Raw genomic sequence first — 27542 nt, forward strand, 5'->3', positions numbered from 1 at the left:
GCTGAAGCATATCCTGGTGCAACATTCCTCAAATTGCTAGCTGCTCCAACAATTCTGGTTGCAGCCCCAAACTCCCTTGACTGTGATGAATGGATGATCTGAACAATCTCCAAACAGTCTTAAGACAGCAAGGGAACCCTTGCTATGGTGCTATGCCCTGTGGCCTAGCACATAGCAACACTGAAGAGAATGTCTTCAAAACATCACCAACACAGCAACACTTGCAATCATCTTAACTGAGTATGAATGCTGATCTATGGAGCAGACTTCAATGCATTCTTTCAACATGTTCACCTTAGCAAACAAATCTTATGACATGCCCATACCAACTTCCTTATCACACAGCTACCTACAACAAACATGTAATGCTGTGATAATACATCTCCTTGCTGCGTTATAGGGCTGCGTTTGTTGTGAATGATAGTCTTTACGTAGTGTGCATAAGGACTTCATTAACAGTGGATGGGTGGTCCTTAAGGACTGCATTTAAGGGTTACTTCAGGGAGCGTATAAGGGCCTTCATTTACAGCGTATAAAGGCTTCTTCAGGACTGCATATAAGTGCCTTTAGGACAGCAGATTAGGACCTTTCCTAACTGAGGATTAGGGCCTTCATTTATATCTCGGTTGGGCCTCCTTCATACAACGAAGTAGCCTCCCCTTGAATGCATCTTACTGTGTATAGAAGCCTTCCTCTTGTCTGCAGCTAGGGCTCTTTTAGGGCTTCCTTTGACAGCATTGAAGCTCCCTTAGACAGCGTATAGAAAGCCTCTCCTTGTTGCGTAGAAGAGCCACTCTTGACTGTGGCTGGAACCTCCTTCTTTGACTGCAGTTAGGGCAAGTTATGATTGCCGATTTAGGGCCTCTTAGATCAGCGGATTAGGGCTCTTTTTAGGCTGCGTATAGAAGCTCCATTTGACTGCGTCTAGAGATAGAGCTCCCCTCTAGGACTGCGGCCAGATCCTTCTTTTCTCTGCGGCTAGGGCATGGCTTGACCTCCTCTAAGACAGAGTATATACTTCCTCCATCAACTGCGTCTAGGGCTTCTCCCTTTTGATCTCTCTAGCCACCAAACCCAAACGAGTGGAGAGAGATCTTAGGAGAAGTGTGTGTGAAAATGACTTGAAGGCCACCTCTATTTATAGTGCAACGTTGAGGTTGAGATGGGGTAATTTGGTTGCTGGTCGACCTTGACGAATTGTCACATAACACAAATAAATTCATATCTCCATGAATACATGTTGGAATCGGATGATCTTTAGATCAATCCTACACCTCTTGACGAGGGGAATCCAAGAAAAATATTAGCTGCCATAAATAAGAAGACCCAAATGGAGTTTGGCCCTAGTTGCCAATTTTAACAATATGTGATGTGAAAGCAAAATGGAAAAGTTAGAACCAACAAGTCAATCCAACCAAGATTCTCTCCCTAAAATGGAGAGACAAGGATGCCAATGGGTAGGCCCACGCTCCCACAACAAAAACATAAATTTTATTATTATGGTGTTACAATGAGGTTAGAGCCTCTTTGAGGGCTACCCAAGGAGTAATGGAAAGATACAATGATAGCTCTTTGAATAACAATGAATTCCCCACAAGAATGGGAGCCTTAAGAGAGAAGAAGGGGCACTACAATTAGAAATTAGAAGCCCCAAAGTAGTGCATGACCTATCTTCTTCCACCAGCACTCCTTATGCCCACCGCCTTCTTGGAAATGAATCTTTGGAGCTTCAAAGAATCTACAAAGAAAAATGTTAGAGCTGCAAAACTAAAACCAAAACTAGTGTGAAAAGAGGGCATGTAAGTGGATGATAATGTTACAAAATAATATACAAAAAGTAAATCAAGTGATGGGAAAAAAACCCCATCACTTGTCTAACTTATAAGAAGCTCTTTATTAGCTAGATAAGAAATGAAAGCACAAGAGTATAAGATACATATTTGCTTGAAATACTTGACTTAAGTACAAACTATGTCAAACTGACCTCTGCAAAAACCAACACTCTCAAAAGATAAGCTGTTAAGATTCGAATAATGATAGGAGCTCCTTGAAAGCTATGCCAAGAGTGGGTTGGTCTGTTGAAGACTTCCCCTCACGCTTGTTAGTTGATTAAAGAAATGGCCCCTACAAAACTTAAAATGCGCATTAGCTCATATGGATTAAATAAATAAACAATGACAAGAGAACTCCAGAATTTGTACGAAAATAGATAGAGTTGTCTAGTCTAGAGCATATCAAATAACTAATTGCAAATGTAAGATAACTATACATTCACAAATCTATAATAGCATATGAGAGAATGAAATCAAATTAAATACAAGTAAAGAATCATACCATCATTGATCCAAGCACAAACTCCAAAAATGAAACACTTATGAATGAACCCCAAAGTCTTTTTATTCATATGAAACACAAGAGTACATAGGAGCAGAGTCTCCCCAAGCACAATAGCTAGTTGCAAAGATACAAAATGAAAGCCCAAAGCTCAACTATAAAGGAGAATGGGCGGAAATCCCAATGAAGAACCAAATGCCAAGTGTGTGATGACAATCCCAAAGCTCAATCATGCATTTCGAATTCCCTAGAGAGGCCCACACAGTCCATGAGAGAAGCTAACACGTTGTTGAAAAGGGACAAGTGTAGATGGAAGTGGAGTGGTAGGAGACCACTCTCCACTATTCTTCAGTAGAAATCCAAGTCAAATCCCACCAAAAAGTTGACTCACCAAGGCAATTCTAATTTCCTTCATTAAATGCGTTTTCCCCTTGTGGTCCCCTCCAAAAATTCGATTTTCTTGGAGCATATGTCTTTTCCTTGATTTTAGGAGTCCACATCACCTTGGGACTTCACTTTAACTTATCCATGATTTTCCACCTCATTTCCACATCATTTGGCATGTGTGACTATTTAATTTTCTTCATTTATTTAATTGTTGGCTTAATTTAATAATTTATTGCCACTTTTTCCACTAAACTTAGGAAAAGTGGGTTTTGAGGGTCCAAAACACATTTTTAACCCCTCATTTCTTCATATGCATTAGATAAATGCGGGTTGCCAGCACGCAAACAAAACAATTTTAGACAGGTAGAAATGGCTTCGGGGGAACTTCAATCTGTAGAATCAAGTGTTAAGAAATGCAAAGTTGATCTATGGGTTTGCTAGACTAAGTTAAAAGTATTTGTCATATCCCTAGGAACTTATGACTTTGTCATAGGGATGTATTGGTTGGAAGCTCATCAAGCTTGGGTGGATTGTTATGGGAAAATAATTCTCTACATGAATGATGAAGGTGAATTGATCCAAATTCAGGGTATTAAGAGGAACATATCTTTACGCTTCATCTTAGCATTGCAAATGAAGTGTTTCCTAAGAAAAGGTTGTCAGGTACACGTAGTGAAGGAAGTAAGCAAGGAAAAAGGGTAATCATTAGAACAATATTCAGTGTTTTCCAAATTTTCAGATGTTTTTCCAGAGGAACTACCAGGTTTATCTCTTGAAAAGGAGCTTGAACTCACAATATAATTAAAACTTGGTACATAACCAATCTCTAAAACACCCTACAAAATGATAGCTTTGGAACTTCAAGAGTTACAAATTTAGCTAAAGGAACTATTGGACATATGACACATTCGACCCAGTATTTCAACTTGGGGTGCACCTGTAATTTTTGTCAAGAAAAAGGATGGTTCCTTGCGGCTATGCATTGACTACTGAGACTTAAATCGAGCTACAGTAAAGAATAGGTATCCAATGCTTTGAATGGATGGCCTCTTCAACCAAATGAAAGGGGCTTTAGTCTTTTCAAAAATCGATTTATGGTCGGGTTATCATCAATTAAGAATTAAGGACAATGATATTTCTAAGACTGCATTCCGAACACGCTTCGGGCATTACGAGTTCACGGTGGTACCATTTGGGTTGACCAATGCACCAACAATATTTATGAATCTTATGAATAGTGTTTTCCGCAAGTACCTCGACCACTTTGTACAAGTCTTCTTAGATGATATTCTCATCTACTCCAAAAATGAGAAGGAGCATGAAGAACATTTGTGGATAGTATTATCTTGCCTTAGGGAACACCAATTATATGGAAATCTATCCAAGTGTTTGTTCTTTCAGAAGAAGATTCATTATCTAGGCCATATTATATTTGGTGAAGGGATCTCAATAGATCTTGAGAAGGTAAAAACAATCATGGATTGGCCGATACTAAAAAATGTGCATGAAGTGCATAGTTTTATGGGTTTAGCCAGATACTATCGAAGGTTTGTAGAAGGGTTCTCAAAAATTGCAAAGCCTATCACAACCCTCCAGTGTAAAGGAGTTAGGTACGAGTGGATCGAGGAATGTCACATCACATTCACTGAACTTAAAATATTGTTGACCAGTGCACCAATCTTGCGAGTACCTGACATGGACAAAGACTTTACTATATGTATTGATGCATCCAAGCAAGGATTAGGTGCAGTATTAATGCAAGACAAAGGAGTAATAGTGTATGCCTCAAGGAAGTTAAAGCCTCATGAAGAACTCTATGCCACACATGATTTAGAGTTGGTTGTTGTAGTACTAGCTTTAAAGATATGGAGACACTACCTGGTAGGGAGAAGCTTTGTGCTCAAAAGCGACCACCAAAGTTTGCAATACTTGTTTACCCAAAGGGACTTGAATGCTAGGCAAAGACGATGGAGTGAATTCTTAAGCGAGTATGACTTTGGAATTTCATACATTAAAGGGAAGGAGAATGTAGTGGCAGATGCTCTAAGTAGAAGACCAAGGATCTTTTCCCTTATACCTATCAAGGTAGACTTGAGGGAGCGAGTGCTAGAACATCTCTTAGAAGATAGCTAGTATTTAAAAGTAAGATCTAGGCTTCAAAGTAAAGGTCCAAGAGAACCTAAGTTTGAAGGATATGAGCTAGAGAATGATGGATTGTTACGATTCCAAGGAAGGATGTATATCCCTGATAAAGGAAATATCCGCAACACCATCTTTAAGGAAGCCCACATAACACTGCATTGTGCACGTCTTGGTGTAAAGAAAATATATGCCGACACAAGGAAACTCTTTTTTTGGGCGGGCATGAAGCGCGATATTGTCCAATTTGTTGCAAAATTTCTTGAATGTCAGCAAGTGAAGGCTGACCATCATCACCCAGTGGGTTTCTTGCAACCTCACGACATTCCTATGACCAAATGGGATGTGATTTTTATGGATTTTATTGTGGGTATACCTCTTACCCCACAAAGGCACAATGCCATTCTGGTTGTGGTGGACAAACTAATGAAAAACACCTACTTTATTCCTGTAAAAGATACTTATGAAGTTGTTGATGTAGCTTAGGTATTTATAAATAAAATTATCAGGTTTCATGGAGTTCCTAAGAATATCATTTCAGATAGATATTCACAATTCACTTCAAGATTATGCACTTGTATGTAGTCGACTTTAGGAACTCAACTAAATTTAAGTACAACTTATCATCCTGAGATTGATGGACAGACAAAAAGAGTGAACCAAGTAATAGAGGATATGCTGAGGATGTATGTTATGGACCAACAAACACACTGGGAAAAGTACTTGCCCTTGGTTGAATTTACATACAATAACAGTTACCGCAGATCAATTGGAATGCCTCCATTTGAAGCATTATATAGAAGACCTTGTAGAACACCGCTAAGTTTGGACAAGTTAGAGGGTCCGGTGATAGTAGAACCATCATTAATTCAAAAGATGGAAGAACAGGTAAAACAAATTAGGCAACAATTAAAGGAAACACAAGATAGACAAAAATGTTATGCTAATGCTCATAGGACAGATAGGAATTATGAAGTAGAGGATTAGGTTTTTATTCGCATTAGACCAAACAAAAGCACCATCCGATTTGGAAAATGAACAAAGTTGTTGCCTTGGTTTATTGGGCCATTTAAAGTTCTGGAAAAAGTTGGACTTGTCGCCTATCATTTTGCACTGCCACCCCACTTGCATAAAATTCATAATGTTTTTCATGTATTTGTACTAAGACATTACATACTTGATAAATTTCATAACCTTCAATGTAAGGAACTGCAGGTATCAGACGAGGGAATTATTTCATTCGAACCATTATGTATACTGGAACGTAGGGTTCGACAGCTCAGGGACCGCCTAGTAGACCAAGTTAAGGTCCAATGGGACAAGTATAGTCCTGGATCAACTACCTGGGAAGACACAAAGACCATATGCCAGAAATACCCCAACTTGTTTTGATTTTGAAGCACTTAAAACCTTATTTTGTATATCTTTACTTTATTTTGGCTGGATACTTGAGACTATCATTTTGAACTATTCTATAACTATGAAAGGTTACACGTAAGAATGATATTTCAAATTATTATGCTTAATGTTGTTGGTACATGGATACCAATATGAAGTATGTTATATGCTTAACATTGCTGATACATGGATACTAATATGAATTATGTTATGGATGTGATGTCTATAATTTTAATTTTACGTGTCAAAATGAGCGATGAGACGAGACTAAAAGAATGACTACACTTGATTACTTAAATGTGAAAGCTAAATTACAAATATATTGGCTAGACATAGCCAAATATGTTATATGTATTCGAAGACCAATATCATAAATGGCAACATATTAGGAATGCACAAAAACTGTTATCTGAATATAATTGGTTTTGGATATATGGATGCATATACTATAATGTGTGAATAAGTGTTTACATTGCAGATAGTATCGTTACCAAACTAGTCGCATTATGGCAAAACTCTAGGAACAATTGAGGCTCAATGAGATTCCATGATAGCGTGTTGACCCTTGTCCTACTAGGAGGGGTGGAGGTGTTGCCCACTGCTTATCTTCAAAAACCTGGAGTCATGGGAGAACTATGCGAGTCATGCTCCCCTAGACGTGTGATGATGATTGTTGGATGCCTACTGGCAAATTAGGTCGATATAGTCGATGTTGTCACCCTTGAGGTTTATGAATGATTAGGTTAGTATAGCTGACGTCGTTGTATATTCCAATAGAGGATGAATATGATGAGAGTAGAAGAGATTAGGAAGGATAGGATGATTTTAAAATAGTTTGGGAGCCCAGCTGGGGTAGGGCATGACTGTTAAAGTTGTAAACCTGTAAATGTTCAAAACACAAATTTTAAGTGTCCTCACATTAAACAAGAATTCAATCACGAGACACAAACCTTACATGATTATACTAATCACTAAAATAATTACTAATATACTATATAAACTCTAACTTTGGGACAAAGTTTTCTGAAGGAGGGGTGTATGTAATGACCCATTTTGAATTACAGGGAGCATAGGAATATTAGCATGCATATGATAACTACATATGCATGCATCACATGTACTGCACTAGTATACATACTAACTAATTATAAAAAAATGTTCTAGTATAGGGTAATGAATCAATTATTGAAGTACTAAATAAATACTTAACTCACCAGAATATAATGAATATATTGAGTGGGGTAATTAATGTGTGTTTCGCCATCATAATATATAACTAGAAATATTATATGAAATAAAAGTAAATACAATGGATTATACAATGGATTATACAAAGTATAAAGGGGAATATAATATATATTTTACAAAAGGCAAATATAATATATATTTTACAAAAGGCAAATATATATATATATATATATATATATATATATATATTAATTTGTTATACAAATTAAAAAGAAAGTTTAATATAAATATTATATTAACTAAAAGAAATCATAATATAGATATTTTACAATCTAAAGGAAATAAAATACAAGTGATTTAATTAAGAAATACAATTCATATGGGATTATAAGTAGAGTCTCAGTTGTTAAAAGAAGGTGGTGTCGCAAATCTATTAACCCACCTTGTCAGATGGTGGTGACTGCCTACAAAATTTCCGAGAATATTCTATTGAAGGCCTATTATTTTGGTGAGAGTTTCATCCTAGAAGGTTTGTCGTCTCACTGATTCATTCGTGTTTCTAAACACAGATGTTCGACAATGTTTTTCCGTCCAACATCATCCCAAAGCAAGGGTGGAATTCTTCGTCAAAGTCCTAGGTGAGTCCTAGTGTTTTAGTTGAGTGTTATGTAAAAGTGGCTTGGGAATAATTTAAGCTAGTTAGCTAAATTATTTTATTACAAATCACTTGGTCTACTAGATCATATTGTGTCACAGAAATGAGTGTGTAATTTGAGGGTCTATACTGAACAGGTGTTCCCCCTTTGAGAGTTGAATTGTAATTATTTTATGTAAAAAATATTTTAGTGTGTGGTCCCTCATACTTAGACACCATGGCTAAAATATTAGAGGGTGGAAAAAATTATTAATCCCCTCAAGTGTTAATTAATTAAATTTTTTAGCAAAAATAAATTAAAATCCTAAGCCAAAAATTTAATTAATTATAATCAAAATTAAATGTCTAGAGAAATTAAATTTTCAAAGTGGAAAAATTCGTGGGTCTCAAAAGAATTAATTTTTGGAGCCATCAAGGAAATATTGGAAATTTAAAAAAAAATTGGACCCTTAGCCTTTGGTGGTTAAGTCAAAGTCAATTTTTTGAGGAAATCAGCTCAAAATAATTAATTTTGAGCTAATAAAAAATGAGTTAAATGAGAAATTCAAAAATTCTTCAAAAACAATTATTTCAACGACAAAATTAAAAGTTTCTCAATGATTTATTGACAACTTAGATTATTTTGATAAGGACCAAGCCAATTAGTCGTTATTTTTCCACTTGGAGGATTTATCTATATATAGAGAGCCATTTGTGTGTCAAAAACCATCTAATGTTTGGCTAAGAAAATTTTGCAGAAAAGTTGATGTAATGCTACTGTCTCGTTGGGAACGTTTTTTGAATCATAATAAAGACTTTGGGGTGCAGTTCATGGTGTTTATTGTCTACTGATTTGTGGTATGTACTGGGTACGAACATTCCTATATTGTGCTTAAATATTTTTAAACTTTGTTTTTCATTAGATGGGGATAAAATCATTCTATTGGTAGATTTTGGGTTTATCTTAGGCGGTCTGATTCACCATATGTCTAACAAGCTTTCCTAAAGAAAATATATAGTGTTTGCAGGTTCTTTAGTCCTTGGGCTCCAAGTTCACAAACTGTGGACGTAGGCTGACTTTGTTTGGACTCTGAATGTTTATATGGTTTATTTAACTTCGCTAAGGCTATAACTTGCATCTATTTTTAGAAATACACTTAGCCATTTATCAAAAAAATTATTTCTCAAAGTTCTTTTTAAAAGCATTGTGTATTTGTACATTTGTAAATAACTTTTGTATATTATATTTTTGTAAATTATTTTTTCTAATGGGGGTTTTTGGGTTTTGAGATTTTTTGTATATATTGGGGTTTTGAGATTTTTTATATATATTGGGGTTTTGGGTATTTGAAAATTCTTTTGCGTAGGTGAAATCAAGTGAGAAGAAATGGATTAGAGCTAGATCTAGGCCCTTGAGGGCAAGATCTAGTCTCCAATTTTTTTGCAGGGCCAACTATTGAAGAAAGTTTGAAGCAAATAAAATTTTTCAGAGCTGTGGTTTTCAATTTTTAGGCCTCCCGTGCCCGGATCTAGCCTCTCCTAGGCTAACGTCTTCCTCCTAGCCCCCTGCCCCTCTTGCCCTTTATGTTAGGGTTTTCAGCCTCTTTAGGGTTGGTCATAAGCCCTAAGGCCCTTGGCCCCCCTCATCTTCCTTTGTGTCTGGGTTTTTAGGTTCTTTTTGGCCCGGCCATGAGGCCTAGAGCTTTTGACCTCCCCTCCTCGACCCTCCTTCCTCATCGGCCCTCCTCCACTAGCCTCCGTCCTCCCTTCTCTCCCTTCTCCTCCCTCCTTTCTCTCTTCTCCCTAGCCGCAACCTTCCAAGGGCTTGCGGCTCCCTTTCTTGGCTTCTTTACACTAGGTTGTGGTCCTTGTGGGGCCCATGACAGTCCTATAGCTCTGCTACCCTAAATCGCTAGCCCTTAGAGGGCTTTCTCCCTTTAGCGTCAGGCTTTCTTGGCCTTTCTCATCCTCCTTTGCCTCTTTCGTGGCCTTTTAACCCTCTATCTCCCCAATGCTAATCCTACTAGGCCTAGCGTTGCCCTCTCTTGGCCCTAATTTTCCCTATCTTCCATCTTTGTGGGTAAGTTTGATTTTGGGATTGAAGCTTGGTGTGTTTTGTAGAGAAATTGGTTCAAAACTTTGTGTTTTTAGGTGGCATCATCTTTGGAGAAGTTTTGGAAATTTTGGGCAAGTGATCTACAAAGTCTTGGGCATAGAGTTTGCTCTATAAACCCTCACTTTATCTCTGTTTTACTTCAGCTGTGATAAATTCTTCATAACAGTGATATAAGTGCCCTAAAATCACATCTAAGTGGCCTTAACACCTTAATAATTTCATTGTTAAATTTTGCTAGTGTTTTGGCTACTTGGGTATTGCATATCTAGCTTAGATCCAATCATTTGCTTCCTGGAATATCTCTGCATAACTGATTATATCAGATCTAAGAATTTCTGAATAACACATCTTAAGAAGCCCTAAAAACTCATATTTGCACGTTGGTAAATTGGTTTAAGAATCTAGAAAATTTTGGGCACTTTTTGGCATAAGTCATTACATTAATTTTTCTATTTTCTTACTGCTGTAATAACTGATTTCAGATCTGACATATTCTAAACATAACATCTTAAAAGGTCCAAAATTTCATAAATTTACATTGACAAGTTATTAGGCTACTTATTGGTCATTCTATGTTTAATATGCTTGGCAATTTCTTGGTTTGAAGTGATATGCTTACTGCTGTCCTAACTTCATCATAAGTGACTCTTTCATGATTTATTTGGCTCATGGTGGTTTATGTTATTAAAATCTAACAATTGCTTGTCTTGTGTTAGATCTGAAAATGTGTTAACTGGGCATTAAAATCACTCAAACATCTAAGCTTTACATTCTCTAATCTTGTGGAATTGTTTAAAGCATTGAAATTTCATTGATCTAATTAACATTGAGCATCTAATTAAACATTGCTAAGGAATCACTGATAATTGCTAAAGACATTGTGTTGTCTATCTTAAGCATTGGCATCTTAAATTTCAAGCATCTTCCAATATTGACATTGTTTAAAGAACATAATCTTGAATAATTAATCTTGGCATTATTATTGGCATAAGATTGTTAATTGAATATTTTAAGTAATTGGTATCTTGTGGATTGGTTAACATTGGCACTAAGTTAATTGACACTTTCTTGGTTAAGAGATTACATATAATTCATTGATAAGTACTCTTGTCATTAAGGGTTAATCATAATTGAAGTATAAATTCTCTGAATCTTGTGGAAATGGTAAATTAACAAGGTAGGATAGATGCTTTTTTGTAAAATCGTGGAGAGTGAAACAGATAGGGTTTTAACGCTACATTACTGACAAAAGCTAACTATTCTGCCAAGCGGAAGCATTTCACATTCATTTGAGGTTTGAGATATTAATACCAAGCCAATGATAAACAATGTCAAAACCGTACACTTGAATCACCTTTCACTTTTAATCTACCACTGTATTCCAAGAGATATGAGATATCTGCTCCTAGAAAATATAATATGAATTCGTCAGCACTTATAATTGATTCATAAAAAATGGTTTTCATAATCAATCGTTTGAGCTTTCACATCAGATTGGAAATTCAAATTAAGATTTACCCTCATTCTATGTATTTCAATTTTGCTTCTCAAGCTGTTATTATTGATATTGGTGGTTTGACATAAAACCCTAACCTAATCTGTTTTCAATGTTTTAAACAATACCTTGTTGAATTCTTTCCAAGAGAGGCCTTATAATCTAGCCTATGCTACTGCAGAAAAAAGGAGAGGCAGAGATAACCAAGGCTTATGCACGAGTTAGTGAACTGGAGAGACAGGTTAGAGTTTCATCTTCTTAAAAGATTTGTACAGTAAAAGTCTCTATGACAGTCCTCGTCAAGGAAGTCTAAAGTTTTAGATGCTCTATACTGGCATTGTATGTAGATTTTGATCATTTATTATGTAGTGAGTCCACTACCAAACACAATAAATGCGTCGCTAATTCTCAGATGTCAAGCTGCGTGTGAAAACTTTAGGTGGAAAAACTTGAAGAGGTTTTAAGAGAACAAAAACAAAGACATGAGATTTTAGAATTGCCGGGCAGCAAAGCTGAGAATCAAGCAAAATATTTTTCTGCCAAAAATAAAAAGGTAAGCATGACTTTCAACATGTATATAGTGGAAATCTGATTAGGTTGCTTTCTAATAGGGAATGTTGTATTTATTTATACCACTAGAATTTGCCTCTCTCATGTACTAAATTTATATGTTGCACTATATAGAAGTTGATAGGAATAAATAGTCTCACTTTTTGGTTTCTCTCTCCTCCTTATGATACTAATTACAATCATGCTTTTCCTTACTCTTCACCTTGTCATTTATTTTCCTCTCATTTTTAATATCTTTTACATTGTTATTGTGAAAGGACTTCCATTTAGAAATGCCTTTTGATGTTGTTCCAGTTGCAATGTCAATGATGCAAGTACACGAATGTTGTTTGTTTTCCTCATTTTATATTATTTTGCATGCTTGTTCATGTTAAGAGACTTGCATCAAGAAATGCTTTTGACGTTGTTTCATTTAGAGTGCTAATGATCCTAGTAATAGAAATCTTCTTATATGTTGCCTACGAAAAAAATATTGCACGATATAGAATTTCCTTTGTGAGGACTAAAACTTACAAGATCAACTCATGTTTTACTTTAGTAACAAGATTTGATTTGAGCTGTGGACAATTTCTTTATTACCATTATTTCAATGGGAGAAATGAGATGGTCTTACAACCTAGGGTGGGAGAGATCTATGTATATGTAGGATATGGATAACATTGATAAAATAAAAAGGAAATAATATTGAAGTCCAATGTTTAATGTTAAAAAAGGAAAAGAAAAGCTACAGAACCTAGGCTGCGTCACAAAAGCTAATGTAATAAAAATAAATAATAAAATAAAATAACAGATCCATTTGAACCTTAGATATTTTAAGGGGTGAGGGTTTATGCCCATTTTGTTTTTATCCTTATTCATAATAGATTCAAGGTTAAGATGGATATATGCTAGTAGTGTCATACTATTTTTCAAGAATAAAATGACACATTCTATTACACCAATTTTCATCTCATTGACAAATATATATGTCATACATCAGGATGGTGCAACATGTCTATTTTACCTTCTTACTTTTTACTTATAAGGGTATCATGTCATGATATAATTTCATAGCTTATCATTGAGTCTCGACATCTTGTATTGGGTTTCCAAACGTGGCACTATAACGCATCATGTATGATGGTCTTTATAAGTAGATTGTTAAACGAAAGGTGTTTCTGTAAAGTGCAATGCCTAGCTCATTTATCATTTGTTTAAACCCCTCTTCAAGCATTATTTTACCTCTTTTAGTGGATGAAGAGAAAAAGAGAAAACAGCAGGTCTCCTTTAGATCACTAGTGAGATAATAATTGTAAATGGTAAATTGTGCTAGCTTATGAGGTGGTTTTGTAGCTCATTTAGGGCCTACTAGAGTTTCTTTTAGGCTTTGTTTCCTTTGTTTTTGTAAGACATTTTTTATTTTTTATTTGGTCAAACATTAGATTGCATAGAAATCTACAAATTCAAAATGGCTAACTACTAACCAAATTTCAACTAAGATAACTTCCTAGTGCAGTGTCCATTCAAATCCTGGTGCACAATAAGCCCTACATCATGCACATGTAGATTGGATATGAAGTCATGTAAGTGGCTCTTTTAGTTGTTTGCTTTGAAAGCTAAGTTATAGAATACATCCCACATGGCTCCCCAATCTGTATCCTGCATATTGAGCACGTGACATGCTAGGACACGTGTCAAACACATGCCCTAGACATCTTCATTTACTGGATAATTGGATACCCTTTATTGGATATTGTAAATGGCACATCTCTTTACTGCACAATTGGATACCCTTTACTGGACATTGTAGGTGACCCTAATTTTATAAATTCTTTATATTTTTCTATTTGAAGGAAAACAGTGTTAAAGAATCAAGGGCAATTAGGTGTAGTGTGATTCTTCTTTACTTGATAACAATTTGTGGAGTCTTTTTACTTTGTCTTGTTAGCTTAATCTTCTTCTTCTTCTTATTAATGCATGTGTGTGTACTTCATCAAACTGCTACCAAAAACATAAGAACAAGAACACAAGATGTTGGCTCTCTGCTAGGGCCAAAACCTCTCTTCTCTTGAGAGGAAAACCCTTCAGTAAATTTCTCTTATTGAAGCTTCTTATTGATCAATGCCAAACCCTAGACCCTTGACAAGAATATCCTCCAAGCACAAGTCAAGTCCTTCCTCCTTTCTGCACTTTGTTCCCTGACACTTCCTTCTTCCGGCACTTCGTTTCCTAACACTTTGTCCTCCTTCCAACTGTTGTTAGATCTTGTTGCACTTGCTCTAGAAGAGATACCTTTGATGAGACCCTTTCCTTATGATGATCCCTTCCTTCTCTTCACCAACCAATGAATTTGTATGACTGTAATGGGAGGGCTATTATGATAGCAGAGACAACCTCCTTCTCTTCGCATATGTGACTATATTCCTTGTGATATTGACCTCTTCCTTCTTTGCTTGAGAGAGCTCCTTCTTTGCTTGAGTGAGAGGCCTTATAGGCCTACTTAGATTGCCCAACCAACGAAGTTATGTGACTGTGATAGTAGTGTTGTAATGACCATAGGAAGAGGCTCTTTCCTTCGCACGTGTGACTATAATAAGTCCTAGAACAGACCTCTAAGGCTTGGTGTTTCTTCCTCCTTCACTACCCTTGGAGACCCTTTTCTCGTCCTTTTGTTACCCTTTACTTGCCTCCTTACTTCGCTGATTTCAGAGATATGAATGCATTGTCTTTTGAGGGAGTGGACAACCTCTATATATAGAGGTTTGTCCCTCCTTTAGGCCGACTTGCTGTCTTTGCTTCGGATAGCTTCTTTTGATGGTGCCACATGCTTGGAGGAGACTTGACTTTGCTTGGAGGTGACTTCTTTGACTGTAATACATAAGTATACCTATAGTAACATGCCCTTAAGGTCTTCAACATAATTCTTTCGACTCTTTGACTCACCTATATCACTTTAACATGTGCTAGACCCATTTCAATGAGCAAGAAACTCATTGAAATATATTATAAAAATAATATTTCTTTTCTTGAATAAATACAAATATCAAAAGTACATTTATGAAGACCGAACCTAGTTACATTTCCTTCAACACTCCCTGTTAACTAGGGAGGTAGTCATACAACATTACAAGGTGTTTGGCTATGTTTTAATCTTGAAGAATTCATAGAAGAGAAACCGGATTGGCAATCCATCTGTTATAGCATCATAGTAACCAACATTGTTTCCACAACAAGGCCTTGATTGACAACTCTATCTCTTAATAGATCAGAGCACAATGTTGGCGAGACCAATGACTTATAAATATAGACACCTTATTCATTGTCTCTCAAGGTACATATCCACTCGGGTGTTCACTGAGTATGATCTTCTAGGACTAATCTTATCTTGCGTTCCCAACCCTCAAAGAATATTGGTCCTCTTGCCTCTTGTCTTGGATGCCCTACACATCCTCAAAGAGTATCATATGCCAGATGATTACCCAATCATCCCATTCTTTCTTCCCAAGTGAAGACAAGAATGTTGTGTCTATCTCTTCCTCCCAATTGAGGAAGACATGCCCAAGTATCCTTTGACAAGGTACTTGTCCAAGTTCCTTTGTAATTGGGAACTTGTTATAACTCCCTCTTAGCTAGGGACTTGTCCATTCATAAGCAACTTCTTCTTCGTGGGTCCTTCAGCTACTTGATCTCCTTCTTTCCTTTGATGTCATGAAGTCTTTGTTCGAACTTCTTCCTGGTAGGGCACCATCCATCGATCACTTTCCTTCCTGGTTTGTCATGTCATTGCTTCCTTCGTGGAAAGCGGCCTTCTTGATATATTAGGTTTTCTTGTCATCTGGTTACTCCTTTGTCATCTGTCCATGCTTTGGAATACTCTTCTCATGGATGCTTCATTGTACTTGCTTGTTTACATGCTTCGATCTAGTAGCCCTTCATGATTTCATCCTGATATTGCTTCAACATTAAATGGTGCTTTTGCTGGATGGCTTCTTCATCATGACATCTTCGTAGAGTAAAATCAATTATCTACATCTTTCATATCTCCAAGGCCTTCATAAATGTCAAGGGTCCTTTGATCTTTTTCTTCCTTTGTTAGAGTTGTCATGCCTTCTTTCGGGAGAAGTCTTCAATGGATCTTTGTCAGATAGTGATTCTTTGTGATCATGGTGTTCTTCACATGCTTGATCTCTTTTTTCGTTGCTTCTTAGTCAACAATCTTATACTCATGTGAGTATTTCCTTTGTTGACCTTCATTGCATTGTAGTACATGCCTTCGAGCATGTCATTGGTGAAAGAGACTCTTTCATACTTGATCATGTCATAGAACTATTCCCATGACTCAATAATATACATATGATAACATGACCAATCTTTGATGCATACATACCTCATCTTGATTCTCCTTTGATCATCTTAGCTTCATTTGGTTGTCCTTGGTGTGGCCCTTCTTGCTTCATCTTAGCTTGCCTGCATATCATCCTTTTCTTGAATCCCATGAATTGGATTCCCGATGAGACATTTGCTTTTGTTTATGAATCTTCTTTTGAAGATTCCATCATAGGATCTTGAAGACCCTTATCCTGCAAATGTTTCTTTCCTTTTGATGATGGAGGTTTTCTAAGATTCTTAATCATGATCAATTTTCTTTCATTGTGGATGAGGTCCTATTCTAGGTATGTTCCTTCTACATGAATATCTTGAGCTATATCTACCATGCTTCTATATTTTAGAAGATATTTCTAACCATGCATTTTGTTCTATTATAAATGCTCCTTCTACATGAGTATTTTGAACTCTATGTATATCATGCTTCTAGATTCTAGAAGATGTTTCTAGCCATGCAATTTTATTCTATTCCTACATGCTCCTATACTACTCAAAACTTTGAAATAAGACTTTAAGTAAAGAAGTAGACTTAGTCATAGTAGAGATCCGAAGGATCTTCCTTCTTTTGCTTCTTGTCTTCTTCTTTCATTTCTTGAGTCACATGAGCTTCTTCCCTTTTTCTTTTGTTGTTGTTGTCCTTCTTCAGTTTAGGACAATTCCTTTTGTAGTGTCCATATTCTTGGCATCCATAGCATTGGATTTTGGACATATCTTTGTTGTTTGTTCTTCGTGGACCAAATTTGCCAAATTTTCCCTTTCTCTTGGCCATGGTAGCAAAAGCTTGCTCCTTTGATCCCACATCTTCCTTTGCTTTGAGTCTTGTTTCCTCTATCTTGGATAGGGACCACATTTCAATTAGTGGGGTGGATTCCTTCTTTGCATATATGCTTGATGCAAAGTTGCCCCAATCCTCGGGTAGAGCATTGAGTACTACAATTGTCATTTCTCTGTCGGACATGACTTCCCCTAACTCTTGAAGTTGATCTCTCATCTCAGAGATTGTCATGAAGTAAGGTGCTATTCCTTCCTTTGATATCTTCATCTTGTACAATTCATTTCGTAGAGATATAACTTCTCTAGCTGTGCTTACTGATAATAGCTCTACTAGTTTATCATAGATTTCTTTTGATGTTTCAAGTTGGAGACATAAGGAATGAGAGAGTCCTTGATAGATTCTATTAGAATCCTTTCAGCTCTTTTCTAATCCTTATTGTTCTTGGCTAAGGCTTGAGTTTGTTCCGTAGTAGGGATAGTGATATTCCCTTTGATGTGTTCTAGAAGTTCATTCTCCTTGAGAAGTAAATCAATCCTCTTCTTCCATGCAAGAAAGTTATTGGTACCTACCAATTTGTTGCTTTCCTTGCAAAAAGACATTGATGTATATTCAAAAGGGGACATATACTTACTTGATAGATTTTGAGATGTAGTGGACTTGCTTTCTCCTTGAAGACTTGATGGCTTGCCTTCCTTAGATCTTGATGTTCTTCAAGTTGCTTTCTCCAAGTGGACTTGCTTGATGATGAGATGTGCTTGATGGCTTGTAGATGATGTAGGTCCTTCTTTGATTTGCTCCTCTTGTAGGTGCCTTTATATAAGGCTCTTCTTTTTGCTTTGTAGTCTTCCTTGATGAATGATAGATGGTAGACCTTCTTGTTCTTGAAGTGATTGAGACTTGTTAGCTTGATGCTTCAGTTTTTGTAGATGTCCTTTCTTGATGAGTGTTCTTGAGATGCCCTTTCCTTGATGTGTCACCTTAGCTCTGATACCATGTTGAAGAATCAAGGGCAATTAGGTGTAGTGTGATTCTTCTTTACTTGATAACAATTTGTGGAGTCTTTTTACTTTTTATTGTTAGCTTAATCTTCTTCTTCTTATTATTAATGCATGTGTGTGTACTTCATCAAACTGCTACTAGAAACATAAGAACAAGAACACAAGATGTTGGCTCTTTGCCAGGGCCAAAACCTCTCTTCTCTTGAGAGGAAAACCCTTCGGTAAATTTCTCTTATTGAAGCTTCTTATTGATCAATGCCAAACCCTAGACCCTTGACAAGAATATCCTCCAAGCACAAGTCAAGTCCTTCCTCCTTTCTGCACTTTGTTCCCTGACACTTCCTTCTTCCGGCACTTCGTCCTCCTTCCAACTGTTGTTAGATCTTGTTGCACTTGCTCTAGAAGAGATACCTTTGATGAGACCCTTTCCTTATGATGATCCCTTCCTTCTCTTCACCAACCAACGAACTTGTATGACTATAATGGGAGGGCTGTTATGACAGCAGAGACAGCCTCCTCTTCACACGTGTGACTGTATTCCTTGTGATATTGACCTCTTCCTTCTTCGCTTGAGAGAGCTCCTTCTTTGCTTGAGTGAGAGGCCTTATAGGCCTACTTAGATTTCCCAACCAACGAAGTTATGTGACTGTGATAGTAGTGCTGTAATGACCGTAGGAAGAGGCTCTTTCCTTCGCACATGACAATAATAAGCCCTAGAACAGACCTCTAAGGCTCGGTGTTTCTTCCTCCTTCTTCGTTGTCCTTGGAGACCCTTTTCTCGTCCTTTTGTTACCCTTTACTTGCCTCCTTACTTTGCTGATTTCAGAGATATGAATGCGTTGTCTTTTAAGGGAGTGGACAGCCTCTATATATACAGGTCTGTCCCTCCTTTAGGTCGACTTGAAGGCCAACTTGCTGTCTTTACTTCGGATAGCTTCTTTTGATGGCGCCACATGCTTGGAGGAGACTTGACTTTGCTTGGAGGTGACTTCTTTGACTCTAATACGTAAGTATACCTATAGTAACATGCCCTTAAGGTCTTCAACATAATTCTTTTGACTCTTTGACTCACCTATAACACTTTAACATGTGCTAGACCTATTTCAATGAGCAAGAAACTCGTTGACATATATTATAAAAATAATATTTCTTTTCTTGAATAAATACAAATAGCAAAAGTACATTAATGAAGACTGAACTTAGTTACATTTTCTTCAACAAACAGGACCCTCCAACATTGTAGCTAGAGTTGTAGCAGCAACTATTCATACCTTGAATATATTTTCTAGAACCAGTGAATTATTTACAGACACTAAATATACTAGTGTTAGACAAGCATAAGTCCCTTCCTAGTTCCAATTTCCTACAGTCTAGAAAATTGTTGTGAAAACATGTTTTCTCCATTTCTAACCTTAATATAACCATAAATAGTATATGATTATACTTGCAATCATATCTTGTGTGAATACCTTCAATATATGGTTAAACAACAAACAAATCATCAATGTTGCATGATAATGCCTGAATCCTACAATGTTAGTCAATTAAGACACAACATAGTAGTTTTTTGGAAGTAAAAGAATAAACATCAGATTCATCAGTGCTAAACAATTAAAGTAGATAACTGGAGCTTACGAAGGTTGCAGCATGTGGATATTTTGCTCAGGTTTTTGAGTTCAGAAATTTTGCCTCCTAACTAGAGCTTCCCTAGATCTTAGCCCTGTGGATTTTCAGATTTGTGAAAATTTCACTACTGAATTTCTATTGCAGCCACTGGAATTAATTCTTCTAACTGTTAATTTAATTAAGTAGTTTGTTGTTATGGTAATAACGAATTAATCACATTGTAACCTTCACAAATAAAAATATTGCGGAAGATAAATTGGAATCTGAGAAAATACTGGCACACAATGAATTTGACATGGTTATTTTTGGACTAGAGTCCCCAGAAAAACCCAACTTGTAAAAACCGTTGTAGCAGTTGAGGGTTTTTTATTATCAAGAAACAGTGAAATAATGTGAGTACAATCTGGATGCCGAATATTGGCAATCCTACAGAGAAAATACTAGCAAAAATCTAGTGAGGAGTTTTCCTCATCCTACAAGCAATCCGACATTGAAGACTAACCTCTAGAACCCCTCCACGAATTGCCCTGCGTCACCCTCTTTAGACTCTGCGCAGGCACAAATTCGTGCAGCCTGGATCTCACACTTAGTTACCTCTTCAACCTGCTACTGACTCTGGAAACGTTTCTCTTGGCCTTTGTGAAATTTTCCTGCCTCCGGAACTCTGAAATGACTTCCTGAATCTTCAAATCGAACTGCTTCTTAGAGGCTTCTGTGCAGCCCTTGCGCAACCTCTTTGTGGCTATCTCTGCCTCTATGCAATGTAATCTCAAGATCTGGAAAATCTTCCTTCGGATCATCGTCCCTGTCCCTCTTTGTCTCTGCTTGCCTTCTCTGTCTCACACTCTTCTAGCAATTGTTGCTACCCTCTGGAAAATCGAACTACCCAAGGAAATCGATCTCAAGTGTGTGTTCTTCCATCTACCCATCAAATTCTTCTTATAATCTCACTGTGGGACTCTAACGACCAAGATTAAATCTTAATAAATGTGTAATATTCCTAATTAGCCATGGCTAATTGGAATATTCGATTTTGCTCAATTTTGTCTTTTATAGTTATTTATAAATAAAAAAGTGAGGAAAGGGGGACATAACTCACTTTTAGAATAAAGTGACTCCCTAGTAGCACAATGTTGTAACTTAAAAGGGGAGCCAAGGGGGCCAAAGAACCATGTAGAGAAGGGGGCCCACGTAGACACTTGGAGGGACTGCGCAGATGGAGAAGGAGCATGTGGCAAGAGAGAGGCTACGTTGGAGGAGGTGGGCCTTAGGGTTTTGAGAGAGGCCAACGCTATAAAGGAGAGAGGAGCCTCCTCATTTGGGCATTGGATTGTGTTGTATTTGAGCTAGTCACTTCGACTTATAGCACGCTGGCTGTTTAGCTTGTCTGTAGCATTGTTTAGTGCATCGAGTGTGTCCGTTCAGAGATCTCACCCTTAGCCCCAGAGGACTTCGAGTGCCTGCTCGGGCAAGGTAGTTTCATCAGTATTTTGCAGGAGGAGCGATCTCTAGAGTTGAGGAGGAACTGAGCATTTTGATGACTGCGCAGTCTTCTGAGGGGAGGATGCAGTCTCTTTTGGTAGGAGCTCCAGATTGGGTTTATGTGGAGGATTTGAGCTTGGAGATTGAGCAAGGGATCAGCCCTTGCACATTGGAGGATTTTGGCAGAGTCACAGGTAGAGTTTTGGACGATTCTCTTCAGGGGCAGCGCAGAGCCTTGAGGGTGTAGGAATTTACAGGGTAAGTTCCACAGAAAGAATACCAAAAGGACACTGCTCACAACCAGATCTCAAATCAATACACCAGTATTTTTGACGTGGTTAAAACCCTCAGAGTGCAAGGAGGGAAACAGTCCACGGCCTGTCCCAACGTGGGTACTACAGGCAATTTATTAATCAAAGAATGAAAATTTACATAAGCTTCTCTCATGCACGGATTACCCGAACAATGACCCTCCATGCGCTTTAAATAGAACTCATGGACCAATCGGGTGTCAAGCCACGGATCAAGTGTCGGTAATACCGAGGTGAGAGTGAACCGTCGGATCACTACATATCGTGACCGTCGGATTGTAAGTTACAAAATGTACAACGGTAAAGAAACACACTTTACCTAACTCTAACCTAACTCTATACTAGACCAAGTTGAACTTAACTATATCCTATGTGTCGGAATATCCTAACATCCCCCCTTAAGAACAACTTGGGATAGGATTGAAGGATTTACAAATATGACACAATAGGAGAAGGAAGGAGGCACTAGAGCCTATCCCCCCTTAGTGACAACTTCCTGAACTCCAAGCATATATCGAAGTTTAGTGAACTTCGCCTCTGTGAGAGCCTTTGTGAAGATGTCTGCAACCTGATCATCTGTTGGACAATATTGCACTTCAAGAACATGGTCATGAATGAGCTTTCTGATGAAGTGCATGTGTAGTTCAATGTGTTTGCTGCGCTGATGCTGGACTGGATCTTTGCATAGCTGAATGGCACTTTGATTATCACACCAAAGTGTGGTTGAATGCTGCTGCTCAAAGCCAAACTCTGATAGGATCTGACGAAGCCACAAGGCTTCCTTACTAGCTTCCACGGCACCACGATACTCTGCTTCTGCTGACGAAAGAGAAATGGCAGCCTGTTTCTTACAAGCCCATGTAATAGGTCCTGAACCAAGAGTGAAGACATAACCGGCAGTAGACTTCCGATCATCAGGGTCACCAGCCCAATCAGAATCAGTGAAACCAACTAACAGAGGAGCTGCTTTGGCACTGTAATGAATCCCAAACTGTACTGTACCTCGAACATAACGAAGTATTCTTTTAGCTGCTTTCCAATGACTTTCACGGGGGTTTTGCATAAAACGAGCAACAAGGCCAACAGCAAAGGAAAGATCAGGACGAGTATGGGTTAAATACAGGAGTTTTCCGACAAGTTGACGGTATAAGGTAGCATCAACTTCAGGAGAAGTACAAGAGACTGAAAGTTTGACTCCAGACTGAAAGGGAGAAGGGGCTGGCTTACAGTCTTCCATGTGAAAATGACGAAGAATATCACAAGCATACTTGGACTGGGAAAGGAAAATACCCTCTTGGGATTGCAAGACTTGAAGACCGAGAAAATAGTGTAAATGTCCTAAGTCTGTCATTTCAAATTTCTTTTTAAGGCTGGACTTCACATGGTTTATAAGGTTGGGATCACTACCAGTAAGAATAAGATCATCAACATAAAGAACAAGGATGATAAGAGAGTTGCCCACTTTCTTGGTGTAGACAGTATTGTCAGAATGACACCTAGAAAAGCCAGATTCTAAAAGAAAGCTATCCATTTTGGCATACCAAGCCCGAGGAGCTTGCTTGAGGCCATAAAGGGATTTCTTAAGTCGACAAACAAGGCTGGAGTCTGTTTGTATGAAGCCAATGGGTTGTTCCATATAGATTTCTTCCTGCAAGTCCCCATGCAAGAAGGCAGATTTAACATCCATCTGATGGACTTCCCATTTTAAAGAGGCAGCAAGGGAAAGAACAAGGCGGATAGAGTTCATTTTGGCAACAGGGGAAAAGGTTTCAGTGTAGTCAATGCCTTCAACCTGTGAAAAGCCCTTAGCAACGAGACGAGCTTTATGTTTATCAACTTTCCCATCTGGTCCATACTTGGTTCTGTAAACCCATTTACATCTAACAAGTTTGCGTCCCTTTGGTAGAGGAACAAGATCCCATGTATCATTTGTCATCAATGAATGATATTCTTCATTCATAGCTGCTTCCCAATGTGGATGGCCTGAAGCTTCTGCAAAAGTGTCAGGATCATGATTTACTGGAGCTTGAGCCAGTAAAGAAGAGGCTCTTTCAAACTGAGAACGTGTACGTCGCTGATCTGTAGGATCACCGGCAAGATCACCTGCTGCATCCCGAGTAGCACGGACCCATCTTGGAAGTTGAGGATCCTGAGAAGGTGGGGGAGGATTATCATCCTCGCTTTCATCATCTGAAGAAGAAATGTTTTCAAAGATAGAAGAGATAGGAAGAGGTGGCACATCCGCCGGACTAGGCTCGCAGGCCGATTTATTTTCATCAAATTTTACATCTCTTCTAATGATAACATTTTTGGACTTAAATGGAATAAGTCTATAACCTTTTACATCTTCAGAATATCCAACAAAAGTACATTTCTCACTCTTAGGTTCTAAAGCTTTATGCTTTTCATCTGGAATATGGGCCCATGCTTCACTTCCAAACACACGAAAGTGACTTACATCTGGTTTAATGGAACTCCAAGCTTCTTCTGGAGTGATATTCTCTAGAACCTTAGTAGGAGTGCGATTGATTATATAATTTGCACAATTAATTGCTTCGGCCCAAAAACTAAGACTGAGTCCTTTAGATTGCAGCATACAATTAGCCATTTCCTTTAAGGTGCGATTTTTCCTTTCAGCTACACCATTTTGTTGTGGAGTGTATGGAACAGTATGTTGCATTTGAATTCCATTTTCGGTGCAAAAGTTGATGAATGTGTTTTTAACATATTCTCCACCATTATCAGTTCTTAGCTTAAGAATTTGATGTCCAGATTGTTTTTCAACAAAGGCTTTGAAGGCCAAAAAAGTGTTAAATACTTCGCTCTTGAGTTTTAAGAAGTATACCCAAGTGCGTCTGGAGAAATCATCAATGAAAGTTAAGAAGTACTTGCAGCCAGAGAATGAAGCAACAGGAAGAGGACCACATAAATCACTGTGCACAAGCTGTAAAGGGGCTGAGGCGTGCCAAGAGGCACGTTTGTCAAAACTGTCCCGATGATGTTTTCCGAGTACACATCCGGAACAAACACCATCTCTGCAAGATACCATAGGAAGACCTGTCACCATATTTTCTTTACATAGATGCTGAAGGGAGCGATAGTTTAAGTGACCAAATCGCTCATGCCAAAGTTTGCTCACTTCATCATTATGAGCAACAAATACTGAGGGAAGATTTGATGACCCAAAGTTGTGAAACTTATACAACCTTTTGGAATCATCAGCAAGACCAGTAGCTAGAATCTGTTTAGGATCTTTTAGATCCTTGATTACAACATCATGAGGTGAAAATTCAACAATTTTACCTTCACCTGAATGAGTTATCTGATAGACAGATAGAAGGTTGCAGGATAAGGTTGGAACACATAATACATCATTAAACTGACCATTGTCTAGATGAACAGTTCCAGTCCCTACAACATTAAGAGATCTATCATCACCAATATATATATTTTTGGTGTTACAATCATTTAAAGAAGAAAACATGGCTTGGTTTTTGGCCATGTGACAAGAGGCTCCAGAATCAATGAGCCACTCATGAGAATGAGAAGAAGAAGAAGATACATTTAATGCATAACCAGACTGAGATGATTGACAATGACATGCAGAAAGTGCCATTCCGGAAGTTGAAGTTGAAGTAGGCTCCACATGGATGTTATGTTTCTTCATTGCGGCTTCCAAGGCTTCCATCTTCTTAAAGCATTTAGATTCTAAGTGGCCATCTCGATTACAAAAGTTACAATGTCTATCAGTCTTCTTCCATTTGTTTTTATTGGTCTTATCATTTTGCTGAAATGATCTTTCATTTTGAGGCTGAGATGGTTTAGGACCATTCTTTTGAGGATATGACTTCTTAGGATTCTTTGAATTTGGTTGCTGCTGGGCGGCTAACGCTTTCGTGGAAGAGTTTCCAAGATTAAGAAGACCAAGGTGTAAGAGTTTTTCTTGTTCTCTTATTAAGGAATCACAAAAGGAGTCAAAGGAAGGGGCCTTGTAGTCTTGTCCTTGACAAATGAAAGCTTCTCTTGTAGAATGGAAAGTGGAAACAAATACAGAGTAGGCTGGTCCCAACTTAGTAAGGATGGAATAAATAAGGTTACCATCTTCTTTCTTAACTTTAACACCTTCCAAGAGATATCTAAGGTTCTTGAATTTGGACAAGAAATCTTCAATGCAAGAAAAATTATTAGGATCCAAAGTAAGCAGCTCATTTTCAAGTTGATGGGCTCTAATTTCATTTTTAATCCCAAAAACTTTAGCAAGTTTTTCTAATGCTTCATGAGGAGTCTCAAGTTCTGCAATGTGGAATCTAAGATCAGGAGAAATAGACATCCCTATCAAACCACGTGCTTGATCTTGTCTATTTTCCCATTTTGCCGCCTTGTCTTCATCTTTTGGTTTCTTCTCTTGGTCTGTGGCTATTCTGAAGAGACCTTTACTTCTAAGTAAATCTTCGATGTAGGCTACCCATTGGAAGTAGTTAGTGCTGTCAAGAATGACTTGGCATGGGCTTTCCATTTTAAAAAAAAAACTGAAGCTGAAGATGCTGAAAGTAAGTGTTCCAATGGATAGATCTCGAAAAAATAGGCGGTTTTAAAAAAAACGGCTCTGAAAAAGGCTTCCGGATGAAGAAGTTATGGCTTTTTGAAAAAAATTGTTGAAGTTGCCGGCAAAGTGCGCGAATGTGCGGGAATGAAAAAATCCGCCCCCACAAAATGGAGACTTGAACCCAAGACCTCTACTCTCTTAAAATAGCTTTGAACCAATTGATCTATACAAAAAATTTGAGAGAGAGAGAGAGAGAGAGAGAGGGGGGGGGGCCTTGGTTTGCGTGCTTGCCTTGAGAAAGCTCTTTTTCCCTACAAAACACAAAACACAAAACCCAACACGAATATGCAAAGAAAAACGAACCTTGCGGCTCGAAGTTAGCTTTAGCCAAAAAACTAGAAATTTTAAAAAAAATCTCAAAGTTAGCTTTAGCCGAAAAACTAAATATTTTTCTCAATGTTTCTGATTTTCCGAGATCACACTAAGGTGCAGGGAAAAGAGCATACGCATGAGAAAAATCCTTCCTTTCTGTTTCTGATTTGCCCAGATCGCACAGAGTCGCAGGGCAAAGAGCATACGCAGAAATGAAAGGTATAGATCCGGTAAAAAAAAAGGCTAAATAAACCGAAACCGAAATAAGCAGAGAGAAAATAACAGTAAACTGCAAAAAAAACACTGTATACCTCCCGATCTGAAAAATGACGCAGCTAGGGCTACCGGAAACCTTTTCGCGTGAAACGAAAGGGGTTCCTCACTGGAACAGATGCTCCGAACGCAACAGAGCAGTCCTCTCGGCCCGAAAGCAGTCAGAAACAGCAGATCTAGGAAACGACAGCCGCATGCAGTTCTACCGGCTTCAGATTTGGATCACCAACGGACGCGGCCCTCAAATAGCTCTGATACCATGTAGGAATTTACAGGGTAAGTTCCACAGAAAGAATACCAAAAGGACACCGCTCACAACCAGATCTCAAATCAATACACCAGTATTTTTGACGTGGTTAAAACCCTCAGAGTGCAAGGAGGGAAACAGTCCACGGCCTGTCCCAACGTGGGTACTACAGGCAATTTATTAATCAAAGAATGAAAATTTACATAAGCTTCTCTCATGCACGGATTACCCGAACAATGACCCTCCATGCGCTTTAAATAGAACTCATGGACCAATCGGGTGTCAA

The 27542-nt window shown here is 37.9% G+C and overlaps 1 protein-coding gene across 4 annotated transcripts in view; it reads left to right on the plus strand.

The window, feature by feature from the left end:
* LOC149151589 (uncharacterized) overlaps positions 1–27542 on the plus strand; it is a 269299-nt gene that overhangs the window by 50051 nt on the left and 191706 nt on the right. For all 4 annotated transcript variants that reach the window (XM_089441419.1, XM_089441418.1, XM_089441417.1 and 1 more), the window contains 2 exons: positions 11873–11932; positions 12131–12244. In XM_089441419.1, the coding sequence (XP_089297545.1) occupies positions 11873–11932; positions 12131–12244 (174 nt within the window). The remainder of the gene's footprint in view (positions 1–11872; positions 11933–12130; positions 12245–27542) is intronic.

Source organism: Pinus tabuliformis, chromosome 9, assembly GCF_031772625.1.
Source record: "Pinus tabuliformis cultivar Carrire ecotype Pingquan chromosome 9, CPIR1, whole genome shotgun sequence".
NCBI lineage: Eukaryota > Viridiplantae > Streptophyta > Pinopsida > Pinales > Pinaceae > Pinus > Pinus tabuliformis.